At 48.2% G+C, this 15,802-nt stretch overlaps 1 protein-coding gene across 1 annotated transcript in view; it reads right to left on the bottom strand.

Annotated features, from left to right (window-relative positions):
* Positions 1-15,802, bottom strand: part of LOC111145722 (tropomodulin 1) — an 83,466-nt gene that overhangs the window by 1,429 nt on the left and 66,235 nt on the right. The window contains exon 9 of the mRNA XM_022500877.1: positions 5,940-6,084. Within this exon, the coding sequence (XP_022356585.1) occupies positions 5,940-6,084 (145 nt within the window). The remainder of the gene's footprint in view (positions 1-5,939; positions 6,085-15,802) is intronic.

Genomic DNA, 15,802 nt, shown 5'->3' with positions numbered 1-15,802 from the left:
CCAAGAACCTGGTCAGCTTGTGCAGGACACAGAGCATAACAGAGCAGAAGTTCCTGGGAAGGGGTGGTATGGGGTTGTGGCTGGGAGCCGGAGCACACAGCTCACCCAGACTGGGGCTGGACTTCAGCCTGTCCCTGAGCTACCCACCCCTCCACCCCGTCAGAGAATAATGAATGCAAATCAGTGGGCTGTCTTCCTAGAGAGAAGACACTGCATCCAGCTTAGGCCCTGGACACCATCAGAACGTCCAGCAGCTTGGGAGAAAAGGTCAGGGAACAAAAACCAGAACCCGAAGAACAGAGAAGTTTCGTCGAAAGTGACCAGAGAGTTTACATGAGCCAGACATGTAAGTAACGGCACGTTAGCTATGCAAGCATGCCCCACAGGGCGGTCCTCATTACACCTCTTCTACACCCAGAACCTCACCGGAGCCACGCCACCGCCAATTCTGGAATGTCAACATTGTTATCTTTCTCACATTACGGAGCAGGAAAGTACGGCAGAGAGGCTACACTTCGTGCCCAAAGCAGTAAAGCTGGTCCTAGACAGACCCAGGGTGTGTAGCTCATCTGGAGCCTCAGCCCAGCACCTCCCTCAGGACAGTTGGGGACTGTCTACATAGGGCCTACACAACTGATTCTCACAAGGGCATCCACTCCTTTTCCCTGGAGAACAAAAGGGAGTGAGAACCCCTTAAGAGCTAGCGGCAGAATCAGGATGGGAACCTGAGTCTCCAGCCCATGGTTCAGGATACAGACAGGGATCCCAGGTTTCTTTTCCCCACCACGTGCCCTCACTGTGTACCCTGGGCAGAAGCCCCACAGCTCCCGTAGCCCTGGCTCTCATGGGGACCGGATGGCGGAAAAGTGCAAGGCAGCCACCTGCTTAGGTGTTACTCTTTTCCATTTTTTTAAAGATTTTATTTATTTATTTGAAAGACAGTAAGAGAGCATGAGAGAGGAGAAGTATATTCCCCGTGGAGCTGGGAGCCCAATGTGGGACTCGATCCTGGTACTCCGGGATCATGACCTGAGCCAAAGAGAGCTGCTCAACCAACTGAGCCACCCAGGTGCCCCTTTCTTCTCCATTTTAATGATGAAGGGAATCGAGGCCAAGAGAGGGAAGTAAGTTGGCCCAAGTCACAGGGAATAAGTGACAGAAGCAGAAGCCCAGGTCTCCCAACATCTTCCTTCAATTCAATCTGCTTTTTACTTCCATTAAAGCAAAATCCTTATCACTGCAATGGCCAGACCTGTTCGCTGAGCCAGAAGGAATCTCGGGTCGTCTGGACCAACCTCTATCTGCTGCTCAAGCTCCTTCCACCACTTCCTACCAAGCTCGAACCCCTCTATCATGTCTTTAGGAAGTATTTATTTATTTATTTTTGGGAAGCATTTAAAATTCACTTATATGTTCAATAGCATTCACCGAGTACTATTATATGCCAGGCACAAGGATCAGAAGTAATCTAGCTTAACGGCACCAAGCTATACCAACAGTGAGTTTGAGAACATGCTATACATTCCCTCGTAGCTCTCTACCAGGGAGGCATATGAGGCATAATGAAGGAAGTGGTCGGAAAGACGGCAGGGAACGGGTGCACCGAGTCTGGAAGGATAAAGGGGCAGACTGAGAAGGGAAGGGGAGGGTTAGGAGTAGGTGCCCTCTACAGGGATACTTTGGCCTGGGTCGCTGGGAGGCACTCAAGCTCCCCGGACTGGCTGGTGCTAATACGGGGTGAGAGGATGGCTTGTCAGGGGACAAAGAAGTCCCAGCATGTCCTCACCACAAAGGGAGACAGGGGCAGAGGCTCTGAGGTCCGACTGCAGTGCAAACCCCACTTGCACCCATGACTGTAGGTAACCTTACCTACTTCTCCAGACCTCCACTTCCTTCCTGCAGAGTGGGGGGTAGTAATGGGACCTCACTCAGCCAGTTGTTGGGGGCCTCATGTGGTTAAGTAAGACAGGAAGTGTTCACGGCAGCTCCTGGCACTCAGGAAGCGTGGTGTACGTATCAGCTCTGACTACTGAGGGATGTGGGAGCCCAGCAAGGGTACTAAGCAAAGTGACAGAACAAACTCTGGGATGGGCGCTCCGTGAGAGTTGCTGGTCGGCTCACAGAAGTTGCAGGACAGGAGGTGAATGTGCTGAGGACTTGGCACGAGGCAGGGCAAGGGGGATGGCCCGGAGAGGGCTGACTGACTGGGATGGGAGCAGCATATAGACAGAGGCCTAGATTTCGGGCTTGGAGGCCTGTGAGTAAAGTAATACCTTTTGTATGAGTAGTTTTGGGGGATGATGATGACATTGATTTGGGGTGCATGGTGTCTGGGGTGCATTTTAGAAAAGCCTTCCTTGAGAATACAGTAGAAGAGAGACTTCCCCAGGAACAGGTGTTTCCTGCTTTGAAACAGGTTAGCCCTGGTCCCCACCCCACCTCCACACATACAACGGTCTTAAGTTGGAGCTGGCAATTCTGAGTTCATTAAGTGGAAAGAGCTTTGGAGGCAGATTTACAGGACCTGAGAGCCATGCTTAGCCTCTCAGCTATAAATAGTGTAGAGGTAGGAGTCATCTGAGGTATCGCTATACGAAAACATAGATGGGGACCCACGGTTCCTCCCTGACACTGCCGTGTAGCTGGCCGCTCAGTGCAAAGGATGGGAAGGACTGAAGACACGCCAGCCAGAATGGGTCCCGGCAGGCTGCACGTAAGCAGAGGCACAGGCTGACCTCTGGCCATGGGGATTGAACAGCCCCCAAGGAAGAGCCCACCCACCCTGCAGGCAGGCAAAACCCACCACCGAGGCTGTCTGCGAGCCAGGAGCCAGCAGGGTGCAGGCTGGAGTGAGAAGCTGGAGAGGCTGGGCCCTGCCTGTCTTCCCTGCTGCAGCAGCGAACTCTGCTAACCACCACAGAGGCTAGGTATGACCCACGGAGGCTCTCGGGATAAAAACATGCAGCTGGAAAGCACAGAAGCCTGTCTGCCTCATCGGAGCCCTGCGAGCAGAATGAAAATGTCGTGTTGGAAAGAAAGGACTTTTTTGCAGGAGAAAGCTGGTGCGCTATCTGAATCAGAAGTGTTTCTTTAACAAAATTTAGCAGATGGGCACAAATTGGCCTTTAAAGCTAGAAATCCTATTTCACCCACCAGCACTCAATATTATGTGTAATCATGCAAGCAATTTTGCTCTAATGCCTTTGGTGGGAAACCCCAAGGGAACAGCTGCAGTGTCTCCTGGGCTAACCCTGAGGCCCATTTTGATCACCTGGCAGTCCTGTCCAGGAAACTGTCAGTCTTACCTCCTACCTGCTCTCATCACCAAACTCCTGGTCCTGCCTTTGCTCATGCTGTTCCTTCTGCTTGGCATGCCCTTCCCTCCCTTCTCTGTGAGTTCCTATTTTTCCTTCTAGGTCTAACTCCCTTTAACAGTCCCTCCACTCCTTTTGAATTTTTCTGTCTCTCCTAGCTGAAATACTAGGTCCTCCCACCTTGCCTTTGCCTGTGCTAGTACCCCCACCGAGAACACCTGACCACCCCCCCAATCTCTCTCTTCCCTGCAAGGCTGGTTAAAGCCTCCCCTCCACCCCGCCCTTTAGCCCATCCCCAATGAGGATGCTTTGCTTAACCAGCCTCAGTCCTCTCAAGTCACTTCCTCACACTGGGCACACTGCAGGCATTCATGAATTTTCAGGCACACCTTGAGCCTTTTCTTTCCTAAAAGGCCGTAAAGGTTCTGCAGTCAAAGAACTAGCCTTTCTGCTGCCCTTTACGTCCCCTGGCACAGTCCTGGACACACCAGAGTTGCTCCCAAAATGCTGCTGTAACTAACAACGGGTGGGACTTGGCTGAGCTGCTCCCTTAGAAAGGCAGTCCACCCCCACAGGCTTCAGTTTCCCCAAAAGAGAACTGGGTGGGGGGGGGGAGTCTGAAGAGTCCTTCCAGCTCTGGCACTCTAGGACCCCGCCACTGTAACCTCACAAGCTGCTGGGGATAGGAGTCAGGCCTGGGTTTTGGAGGCACAAACCCTCAGGACTGGAAGAGTCCTCAAGGGCCAGGTTATCCAGGCCACAGCTAATTCTGGTGCCCCTCCCCCACCACAGCACCCCTACCCCCTGGTCATCTGGAACCTCTGTCCCTAGAAAAGGCCTCCAGGCCATTTTGCCACTGGAAGACAAAAGCTGCGTTGGCCCTGGGACAGGGAGCCAGGGGCACAGTTGAAGCTTCATCTAATCTGGGAGGGGAAAATTCGAGGCTATGGGTATCAGAACACAGGGCTTTGGAGGGCTGGCTCTGAAGCTGGATCCCAGCCAAGCCCAGAGCGTTTGGACTGCTGGCCTTCCTCCACAGCTCAGTGCAGCCCTCACCTCTGTGATGCCATAATAATGATTCATAATTATTTGTGCTTATTTCAAATAAGGGCACGTCAGATAAACCTGGATACTAGGTGCGTATTTCTTTGTTTTATGGACTTTTCTAGACCTGCAGCTCTAGAAAAAAGTGACACCTAGAGTGGGCAATGAATGAATAACTTCTGGACTATGATATCCTCCAGAGTAGAAACCCATATTGCCTTATGGGACTTTGACAAATGCTTGTTAAATTGAGTAACTCAATTTAAAGTGCGTGGGAGCGCGCGCGCCTGCGCGCGCTTACAGCTCTGTGGTTATCTGTGCAGAGGTTCTGTGAGTACCTGCCTTGTGCACCTACACACTCCCCTCCATTCTTCCAGGCCTTCCAGGTAATAACTTAGCCTCAGACTCATCACTAGAAAGTGACGAACCTGAACTTTGAGACGTGCTTCAGTATTAAACCCTTTGCATTTTACTGAGTGATAGAAAACAAAAACCCCACGTGTAGAACAGGCTTGAATTCGATGAAAAGCTCACCAAAGACGCTGTCCTTTCGAAAACATAGTCATTTCATAATTCAATCCCGGAAAGAAACTCTCTTTCCTTTCTTTTCTTTTTTCCCTTTCTTTCTGAGCTTGTTATGCTTCCTTCTCTTCTGTAATAAGAGTATTGTAACTTGGTTCATCTTCTTGCCTTGGTTGAGAAAACTCACAGCTAAATATGATGATCAATTATGTTAATGTATTAGACCAACTCCTTTTCTCGTTTTTTTCCTCCTATTTCCCTACAGTCTCAGAAGGCAAAGTCGTTTTTGGACATTGTATCAGATCCTTTTAGCAGCCAGCAGGAATACAAGTCATAAACGCTGGGAGAGCTTTAAAACAACAGGCACCTGGAAGTAAGTCAATGATCAACCGCACTTTTCATCCGGACAATTCGCATACCTGTTTGGCCCACGCTCATCAAAAACGATGGTGACATTTTCTTTCCTTTCCTTTTCAGAAAAAATATAAGCTATGCTTTTAACTGAGATGAAATTAATGGAACTGACTTAACTTTCTATGAAGTCACCATTTTAAGCTTTTACCTTGAAAGCCCTATGAAGTTGCTGGGCCTGGGGTTTGGGTAGGTGTGCTGGTCCCGTGGCTTTGGGGTATCTGGGACTAGAGCCAGATACCATGCTTGGGTGGTCGGGGAGAGGGAGGACCCTGAGCTCGGGAAGGGTATTCGAAGAGGGAAAGACTCCCAGTGAGCCTATGCTCTGCCACATTTCCTTTCAGGCAGCGAAAGAAGATGTGGATGGCACAATGGGGCTCCAGCCCTGTGCGCGCTGAGCTTGCGGGAAGGAATGAGCTCAGCCTCAGCTCCCACCGGACGCCGAAGCAGCGCGTACAGGCCAGGGGAGGCGGAAGGCCAGGCACGAACAGAAACCAAGGAGTTGTGACGAACGTCAGAGTCAGGAGTGGGACTCAAGAGGAGGAGAAGGTATCAGTGGAATATTCCCTGCCATACCGCCCCGCACCCCGCCCCGCTGGATGGGTGGGAAAATGACAGCAGGTGGGCCGGTAGCCCAGGATCACTCACCAAGGTCGTTATTGTTCATCATGGCGTTGGAGGCCCGCAGCCGGGGCCCCTGCTGGGTAAAGTGGTAGCCAAATTTGAGAAGCGTTGCGTTCTTTTCCAACATGCTCACAATCTCCATTTCTACTTTGTTGCCCAGAGGCTGGCTCTTTGATGAAGGAAAGAACAGCAGTCACCACTCACCCTTTGTGCAGGAGCTCCTCTCTAGGAGCAGAACCCGGCGTGGTGGGCGGGGATTTTAGCCACTCTCCCCGCCCCCCACCAAGACCAGGGAATTGGAAGTCTGGAGAAGGCAAAGGGTCACACAGCCAGGAGTGCATGAGCTGGGATTCGAACCCAGGCCCTGCTAGATGCCAAGAACAGATCTTTCCTAGAAAACTCGAGCAGGAGGGCTCTTCAAATGAACAAGTCAGAAGGAAATGAACAATTCTACTCCCTAGGCTCTATTCCATACTAATTAAATCAGAGTCTCTGGGAATAAGACTCAGGTGTCTGTGGTTTTTCCAACTCCCAGGTGATGTCAATATACAACCAGGTTTGGTAACCAGCCACTTGACGAATCCCTTCAATTTCCAAGTGAGGAAGTCGAGGCCCAGAAAGGGAAAAAGATTTGCCTAAGGTCACACAGTAAGTTGGGAATGCCCAGAGTTTGTTTTCTAAAGCCTCTCTCCCTCTGATCATGTTAGTTCCCTACCCCAAGACCTCTAGTGACAAAGACTGAAAGAAAACAAAAGAAAAGGAGAACCTATAATATAGTGTTGGGAAGGATACAATGAGGATGTTTATCAGTCTTATTTATAATCCTGGGGGGAAAGGAAGGCAACTTCATCTAGAGAGGGTTCTCAAATAAATAATAGCTGAACTTTAAATGAGAACATGAAAGCTGTCAGATGGTGATGCAAATCTTTGGTCACAGGCCCTGAATGATGACCACAAGACAATATAGAGAAAAAAAGCCCAGTAATAAAACAGGTCATATTTAAGTCAAGTTACATGTATCTTCCGTACACATATATATGCCTAATGCCTAGAAAAAGCCAGCAAGTGTCCTGGAGGTGGTGGGATTGAGGAGAGTTTTTGTTTTCTTCTTTGTAACTTATGGTTTGAATTTCCTGTTACCACATATAATAAGATAATACAAAATAAACATAAGCTTAAAGATATTTGAAGAGACATGGTGAACAAGCTAACATCACACCAAGGCTTAAAGATGTTCCTCCTAAGGGCGGGAACAAGACAAGAATGTTCACTTTCACCAAGACTGTCCTGGGGTCCCAGCCAGGACAAGGAGGCCCCCTTCGTCCATCTCACCCACCCTTCCCCCATCACCTCTGGCAACCACCAATCTGTTCCCTGGGTCTATGAACTTGGTTCTTTTCTCTTTTTGTTTAAGTTCCACATACAAGCGAGATCATAAGTATTTCCTTCTTTTTTATGACTGAGTAGTATTCCTCTGTGTGTGTATGTGTACAGATACATATACACTGCATCTTCTTTATGTATTCACCCATTGGTTGTTTCCATGTCTTGGCTATTGTAAAAAAATGCTGCAATGAACATGGATGTGCAAATATCTTTCCGAAATAGTGTTTTTGTTTTCCTCAGGTAAATATCCAGAAGTGGGATTGCTAGATCATATGGTAGTTATATTTCTTATTTTTTTGAGGAAACTCTATACTGTTTTCCATGGTGGCTGCACCAATTCACATTCCCATCAGTAGTGCACAGGGGTGTCTTTTCCTCCACATTCTCACCAACACTGTTATTTCTTGTTCTTTTCGTTTTAGCCATTGTGACAGGTATGAGGTGATGTCTCATTGTGGTTTCGATTTGCATTTCCCTGATAATTGGTGGTGCTGAACATCCTCTCATGTACCTGTTGGCCATCTGGACGTCTTCTTTGGAAAAATGTCTATTCAGATCCTTGGCCCATTGTTTAATGGAATTTTTAAATTTTAAAATTTAAATCATGAAATAAATAAAATTTGAAACCCAGGTCCTTAGTCTCACTGGCCACATTTCAGTTGTGCAGTTAGGTCAGTGCAGATGTAGAACCTTTCCATCATCATGTTACATGGGGCTTCCCTAGCCTGTGAGCCCTTGGATAGTACATAGTACTCAATACCTCCAGGTCAAGGTCAAGGAACTGAATGGAGGAAGGAGGAACATAGTTGACGCACAACAACACAGGAGGGCTGAGAAGACAGATTACCTCACCATCCAAAGGGACAAGCAGGGACCTCAGTTGAGGCGCTTGATGGAGAACTCCTTCAAGGTCTTATGAGTACACCAGAGCCTGTCTGGGTTCAAATGGGGCTGGGAACACCAAGCTGGGCAGGTAGAATGACACTGGTAAAGTTCCATTGCCCATTTGTCACGCCTCCTGAAAGAGCTTGGAAGAGCTCAGGCCTGTCCTCTGAGGACTCAGCACAGTCCTCGGCTCTGGCCCACCTGGCCTGGCAGATAGTATAGAGACCATATAAGGGCCCAAGAAGGAACTGGAAGGTCCCCCACCCACCCCACTTAGTAGGAAGCCTGGCCTCTCCTTGAGGCTGTTCTCCGGGAAAGCCCTGCTAGAACTCAGGAGGACTCATCTCAGAAAGCACAGTGTCCCCTGAGTGCAGGAGCTGCCAGCATCTGTGAGGGCTGCTTCTGCAAAGCTGACACTCCGTGCCACTCAGTCAAGAGCACAGAGCACCCCCATGCAAACTTCCCCCACTGACCCTCCCTACATCCCTGGGGAGGCAGCGCAGGCAGCAACTGGCCGTCCGTTGTCTTAGAGATGAGTAAACGGAACCCATGTATAGAGGGAAGCTGGAACGTGCTCCCTCCACTTAATGCCAGAGCCAGGGCTTGACCTTGACCTGACACTGGAAAGACTTCAGAGGATCCTCTAGGCCCATGTTCTCACACAGGCGTCCAGTATGCCTGGGATATGTGCAGATGTGTCTGGGTATATTGGAGAAAATACAGGATTCTACTAGATAATCATGGCCAGTCTTCCCAGTGTTAATCTTTGACCAAAACCATTATTTTTACATTAAAGAGTAAAATAAGAAATGTGCACACATCTTAAGAAGTATCACACTTGCTTCGTTCTCAGGCTATCCCTCTTCAGGGCCTCAATCCTTTCACAGATGAGAGAAGAGGCCATAGGGACACTGCCAGAATCAAAACTCTGATCTGTTATTTTGAGATTTAGTGATCGTTGTGTGCCAAGTGAAGCCATAGAAGCACTTTCCATAAGTGAACTCACTTTCTCCTCCCTATAAACCTGTGGAATCTGTACTATTATTATAATTTTCATCTTCCAGCCGAGGTCCATGAAGAACAGAGGCATTAACAAATTTCCCCCAAATCACAGAGCTAGTTGGTAACAGAACCAGGATTTGAACACAGGAGTTCTGCTCGAGAGTTTGCTAGTTCTTGCCTAACTTGGGTGTCTTTGAGAGAACTCTGAAGGCCAGGGTAGGGTTGATAAGAGGGGCTACAGGCAGATGGAGTTTGGCTCAGCGTGCAGGATTGTGGTCTCACTGTCCGTAGTGTCTGCGTGTGGAAGGAACTGCCTGGGAAGGCCGTAGCTTCCTGTCCCTGGAAGTGTGTGGACAGAGGGTTGATAGTGTCTTGTGAGAGCCTCCTACATGTCATTATGAATGGAGAAGGTTTAGGCTCTGTGACTTTTCAGGTCTCTGGGACCTGCATTCTGTGAATCCATGAATGGCTTGCTTGGATGGCATAAAAAAAATCAGGAGGCCACCTGGGCAGTGGGCGAGGGGCAGTTGGGAGCTCCTTTGGCAGAACCCCAGGGTCATGCCAGGACTGGCCCCTGCAGACTGTGGCAGCTGAGCCGGGGAGAGGGGGCTGGAGAAGAACTCTGATCCCTCTCCCTTCAGATGTGCTTAAGAATGAAATCAATCACATGTGAAAAAATATAATCTTATTATTAAAATTCAAATGATACTAAAGCTGATTGAATAAAGTCAGAGAGCTTCCCTTCACATCCCTAATCCCAATCCTACCCACTTTTCACAGAGTAAGCACTAGGCCAGTGGGGTGTGTTTCCTTGGATTTTTTTCTATGAAGTAGATAGTAAAAATGCGCAGATTTTTCTTTTTAATTTTTTCCTTTAAATGGATTCCTATTGTACACACAGTTCTGCAACTTGCCTTTTTCATTTAACTTTTTCTGGAGATCTTTCTAAGTCGCCACACTGAGAACTACCTCATTTCTTTGAACGACTTCACGGGATGCCCTGGTACAGATGGACAAGGAGCTGGCTTCTGTGTTCCTTGTTATAGGCAGTGTGGCTGTGGCTTTGCAGGGGAGGGAGCCCATGCTCTTTAGGCTGGTCATGGGGCGGTGGAATGGCTGGGTTGAAAGACAGGCAAACTCTGAGTTAAAATTGCCAAGAGGCTATAAACGCTGACATACCCTTCAGCAGTTATGACAGCTCTTGTTTCCCTGTGGCCGAGCATCACCAGCCTGATGAGAAGATGACCAGATTTGCTGACTTATGAACAACCAACCAACGCTCTAGGTGGAATTGAGTGGGTGGCTCTGAGACCCCCATTCTGGGCAGAGGTGCCATGGGCCTCAGGAAGCTCACTTTGTGCATCTGATGGGATCAACCAGATCAATCAATCTGATGGCCTTTCCTTTGTGGTCCAGAAGACGTGGGCAAAAGGAAAGAGTCTGGGAATTATCTAGTTGAAGTTCAGAGTTGCAAACCCAAGCTGATATTAAAATTCCCTCTGTATTGTAGCTGCCAAGTTCTGTTCTGCTTACACACCCCTGAGGATGGGGCCACATCACCTGTGAGGCACCCTGCTCCATGTCTGGGTACCTCTGCTGGTTAATAAGGTCTTTCTGGCCAAACCAGAGCAAAGGAAAATAGCACAGCTGATTCTCACTTTGATGATTTTAAAGCATGTCGGTCAATTCTTTGATCCTCCTCCCTTCCAAACACCCCTCACTTTGAGGGTGGTTGTGCTTAGTGACTCACTTCCAACAGAGAGACCATGGCTGAAGGGACTGTGTAACTTCCGGGGTTGGCTCATAGAAAGGCATGTATGGCTTTCTTCTTTCTCTGCCTTGGATCACTCACTCTGGGAGAAGTTAGCTGTCATGTTGTGAGGCCACTCAAGCAGCCTGGGGAAGAGGTCCACACGGCAAGGAGCTGAGGCTTCCTGCCAACAGCCATGGAGGGAGTCATCTTGGAAACGGTATCTCCAGCCCTGGTCAGGCCCTTAGGCTGTACTTGACTGCAGTCTGGTCAGAGAGCTTGGGCTGGAACCATGTGGGCAAACTGCTCAAGGATTCCTGACTCCCAGAAACTGTGAGCTCATACATGTTCGTTGTTATTCTAAGCTGCTGAATTTGGGGAAGTAATCTGTTCCACAGCTATAGATAACTGATATGCTCCCAGACAACGATGAACCAAAAAACTAGACCTAAAACAACACCATGGGATTCCATTTACATGAAGTTTAAGAGCAGGCAAAACTCATCCATCATGACAGAAGTTGGGACATGATTGCAGTTGGAGGGTATTGATTGGGATGGGGCATATGGGATACTAGAAATATTCTATATCTTGACCTTGGTGTTGATTACCCAGGTGTGTTTGTGTGTGTGTGTGTGTGTATATATATATGTATATATATATATATATATTATATAATAATACATATGTCATATAAATCCATATAAAATATATATAAAAATCCGTTAAGCTAATTATGATGTATTTGTTACTGTATGTAAGTTACACTTTGATAAGAAGTAGACATAAGTAGGAAAAGGAACAAGGAAGGAGAGAAAGGAGATAAAAAATTGTTTTCTGTACCAGCTAGACTCTGTCAGAAGTCAGTGCTCCCCACCCCACCCTTCCAGCACTGACTGGTCTAACTAACAATAGAAATATTGCGGCACCTGGGTGCTTTAGTTAATTAAGCATCAACTCTTGATTTCAGCTCCTGGTCTCGGGGTTCTGGGATCGAGGCCTCCATCGGGCTCTGCCCTGGATGTGAAGCCTGCTTAGGATTCTCTCTCCCTTTCCCTCTGCCCCTCCCCCATCCCTCTCTAAAAAAAGCCCAAACAACTACGACAACAATAAAACAATAGAAATATCACCTCCCTCTTCTTGAGAGAAGAAACATGCCAGGTACTCATTAAAGGATCAACACATGAAAGCCTCTAACAACCCTATTGCACAAGTATGTGCATCCTTCCCATTTTAGAGGTGAGGAGACTGAGGCATGGATACATGAAATGGTTCCTCTCCCCCATACACAGCAAGAATACCACAGAGCAGAGGCTGAGCTCGGACTTGATCCTCATTTGACTTCAAGTGTCAGAGATTTGAAGACAGGTAATCCCTGGGTCAGGCTGTCTCCTGTCTGGAAATCTCCTGGCTTTTCAGAACAGAGTGCAGCCTCCACTGGGGAGCGGTCATGGTGCGAGATGGTTGTTGTCACAAATCTTTATTCTGATTCATGCTGATCTGTGTGAGGAAACGATTTTCTTGACCTTATAATTTTTGCTCTTATTTCCACTGACTCTATCTCGTTTTTTGCCTGAGAAGTGAGGTCAGTGAAGGACCGTACTTGGCATTTTGAAGAAGGGACAGTGACGCATGGCTGTCCTCTCTTGGAGGATGTTTCCAGGCTGAATTACTTCAGTACCCACGGAGACAGACACAAAAATTATGCACAAGCCAAGAGCTGCAGCTTAGAGGCTGAATGTATAAGGCACAAAGCAGAGAACATCATGGGTGGTGAAGTTTTGCCTGTTTGGTTTTCTTCCTTTTTGCAAAACCAAAAGTCACATTCAACCTCATTTAAAAAAACAAAACAACAACAACAACAAAAACTTAGCCATCTGCCTTGAGTATGTAATCTAAAATTAAGGGGGTATCACCCCGTGTGAAAACCTTCAGCATCCTGTTTTGTGGCTGTGTTTTCTTTCTAAACTTATTTGGACTAGGAAAATAATCCAATCTAGGTAAACAAGAATATCTAGTCCACTTCCTTGATCTTCTTTTCAAAATATGAAGCATATCCTCACTGTCCAGTGTTGGAAATGAAATGTGAGAGATCCAGCCAATATCCCCCAGACACGGCACATAACTTCATTCGGGGAGGCGTCATGTTTTCGGGCCTTGTCTGCTCTGAGGCAGGGAGTACCCCGTACCCCAAGATCCTGGGGAAGGACCTGCTGGAGGTGACTTTGTTGGGACTGATGAGGGCAGATCAAGAGAGACAGAAAATCACCATTTGGATTTGGTTAACTTGGGGTGGAGAGGGTGGGCAAGCACTCTGTACACAGTGCCTGCTCCTGGGGCCTGAGGTTCTCTCTTGTCCAGCCACAAATGCAGCCTGTCTGGAAGGCGGGACACCTCAGCTCTGGCCCAGCTCTGGCACTAACTTGATACCTGACCTCAGCAAGTCCCGCCCCTTCTTTGATCCTCAGTCTCCCTACCTGCAAAAGGAGGGTGGAACTAGACATTTTCTTTTTCTTTTTTTGGGGGGTTATAATATATTATTTCTTTTTTTTTTTAATTTCTTTTCAGCATAACAGTATTCATTGTTTTTGCACCACACCCAGTGCTCCATGCAATACGTGCCCTCCCCAATACTCACCACCTGGTTCCCCCAACCTCCCACCCCCCCGCCCCTTCAAAACCCTCAGGTTGTTTTTCAGGGTCCATAGTCTCTCATGGTTCACCTCCCCTTCCAATTTCCCTCAGCTCCCTTCTCCTCTCCATCTCCCCATGTCCTCCATGTTATTTGTTATGCTCCACAAATAAGGGAAACCATATGATACTTGACTCTCTCTGCTTGACTTATTTCACTCAGCATAACCTCTTCCAGTCCCGTCCATGTTGCTACAAAAGTTGGGTATTCATCCTTTCTGGTAGAAGCATAGTACTCCATAGTGTATATGGACCACATCTTCCTTATCCATTTGTCCGCTGAAGGGCATCTTGGTTCTTTCCACAGTTTGGCGACCAAGTTCATCATCACTAGCCATCAGGGAGATTCAAATTAAAACCACATTGAGATACCACCTTACACCAGTTAGAATGGCCAAAATTAGCAAGACAGGAAATAACATGTGTTGGAGGGGATGTGGAGAAAGGGGAACCTTCTTACACTGTTGGTGGGAATGCAAGTTGGTACAGCCACTTTGGAGAACAGTGTGAAGATTCCTCAAGAAATTAAAAATAGAGCTTCCCTATGACCCTGCAATTGCACTACTGGGTGTTTACCCCAAAGATACAGATGTAGTGAAAAGAAGGGCCATCTGTACCCCAATGTTTATAGCAGCAATGGCCACAGTTGCCAAGCTGTGGAAAGAACCAAGATGCCCTTTAATAGACATTTTCTTGATGGCTTCGGCTCTGGGTCCTGGCCTCTCTGCCCCCTCCCACCCTCACTGCTGGCTCAGGGCCACTGGAGGCAGAGTACAACATTGCTTGGAGATAAAGAGAGATGACTGAGAAAACAAACAGCCACAGGATCCCAGTTCCCAGATTTGGGTCCTGAGCCAGCCAGCCAGGCTCTTGTCACCGGGGCAGAACTCCCCAAGTCCCTTTCTCCTTTATTTGGCTGTATAAGGACAGAGGCTCCCTAACGCAGGTTACAGTCCTAAGGGCTCAGGGGAAAGCTGTGGCCTCTGAGGAGCTCGGTGACTAACCAGGGATGAGGAATAAATCAAATACCACTCACCACCTCCTCTGTGGCACAGCCCTCAGAGCCCAGAGTGGGGGCACCCGAGGAGAGATGCACTGTGAGAGGCCACTGGTGGCCTTCCCTAGACTCTAGGCCTATGGGAGCACTGCCCCACAGGTCGCCCTCATCTCTCTGGTCTCCCAGGCCCTGATGCCTGCCCTCAAGCCTCTCCTATCCAGCTGGCAACCATCTTTCCAGAACACAGCCCGCAGCCTCTTTCATCCAACCTACCCATTCAGAGCCCTTTGGATTTTTAACTCCCTTTCTGGATTCTTCCAGGAGATGGGCTCCACGGCTTTCCCTTCTCCTTCTCTTTCATGTGGTTCACTGCACTAGAGATGCTTCGGCCTCCATTTCACTCTCTGAGATACTCTCCATCCTAGGAGTTTATCTTAAACTCTACCTCCTCCAAGAAGCCCTCCGAGATGCCTCCTCCTCCTGACTGAGATGGCTTCCCCAAAGACCCACCATCTGCAGCTTGCTGAAGCACCTGGTTCAGTGATCATTTCTGTACTTGTCTGCCTTCTTGTCCAGCGTGGAATCTCTGGAAGGCAGAGCCAGAGCCTCATTCATAGACAGAGCCTAGCACAGCCCTGGAGTTCAGCCAGCACTCATCAAACTCTCAGATGAACCAAAGATAAGGCTCCCAGGATGGTGGGGGGAAGGGGGTGACCAGCACCCTGGGCTCTCCCCCAGGGAAAGGGACCACTGAAAAAGCCAAGTAAGACCCACACAAATCTACAGTAGGAGTCAAAAGACCAGAGAAGCACAGTTCATGGACTATGGAGTCACATCAACCTGGGTTCGAATCTTACCTCTGTCACTTACTCACTGTGTGACTATGGGCAGATTACAGAACTTGCCTGGGCATTAGTGTCCTCATCTACAACACAGAGGGGGTTATCATGCCCACTCACAGAGAGTCCTGGAGAGCATTCAATGAGATAATGGATACATGGTACCACCTCAGTAAATTAGCTCTTAGAATACTGTGTGAACTCTCTAGGTCACCTTTGGAGTAATTATGAAAGTTCACAACCTCATAGTTGACATCTGTCATTTACTTAGAAGTAGAAATTCTTTTGATCCCATTTTGTAGGTGAGGAAACTGAGGCTCAGGAAAGTAAGCATGCT

This window comes from Enhydra lutris, unplaced genomic scaffold (genome assembly GCF_002288905.1).
Source record: "Enhydra lutris kenyoni isolate GAN:26980312 unplaced genomic scaffold, ASM228890v2 scaffoldscaffold13, whole genome shotgun sequence".
Lineage (NCBI taxonomy): Eukaryota > Metazoa > Chordata > Mammalia > Carnivora > Mustelidae > Enhydra > Enhydra lutris.
Note: the sequence above shows the minus strand (reverse complement) of the source record. Positions and strands in the feature narration are given on the sequence as shown.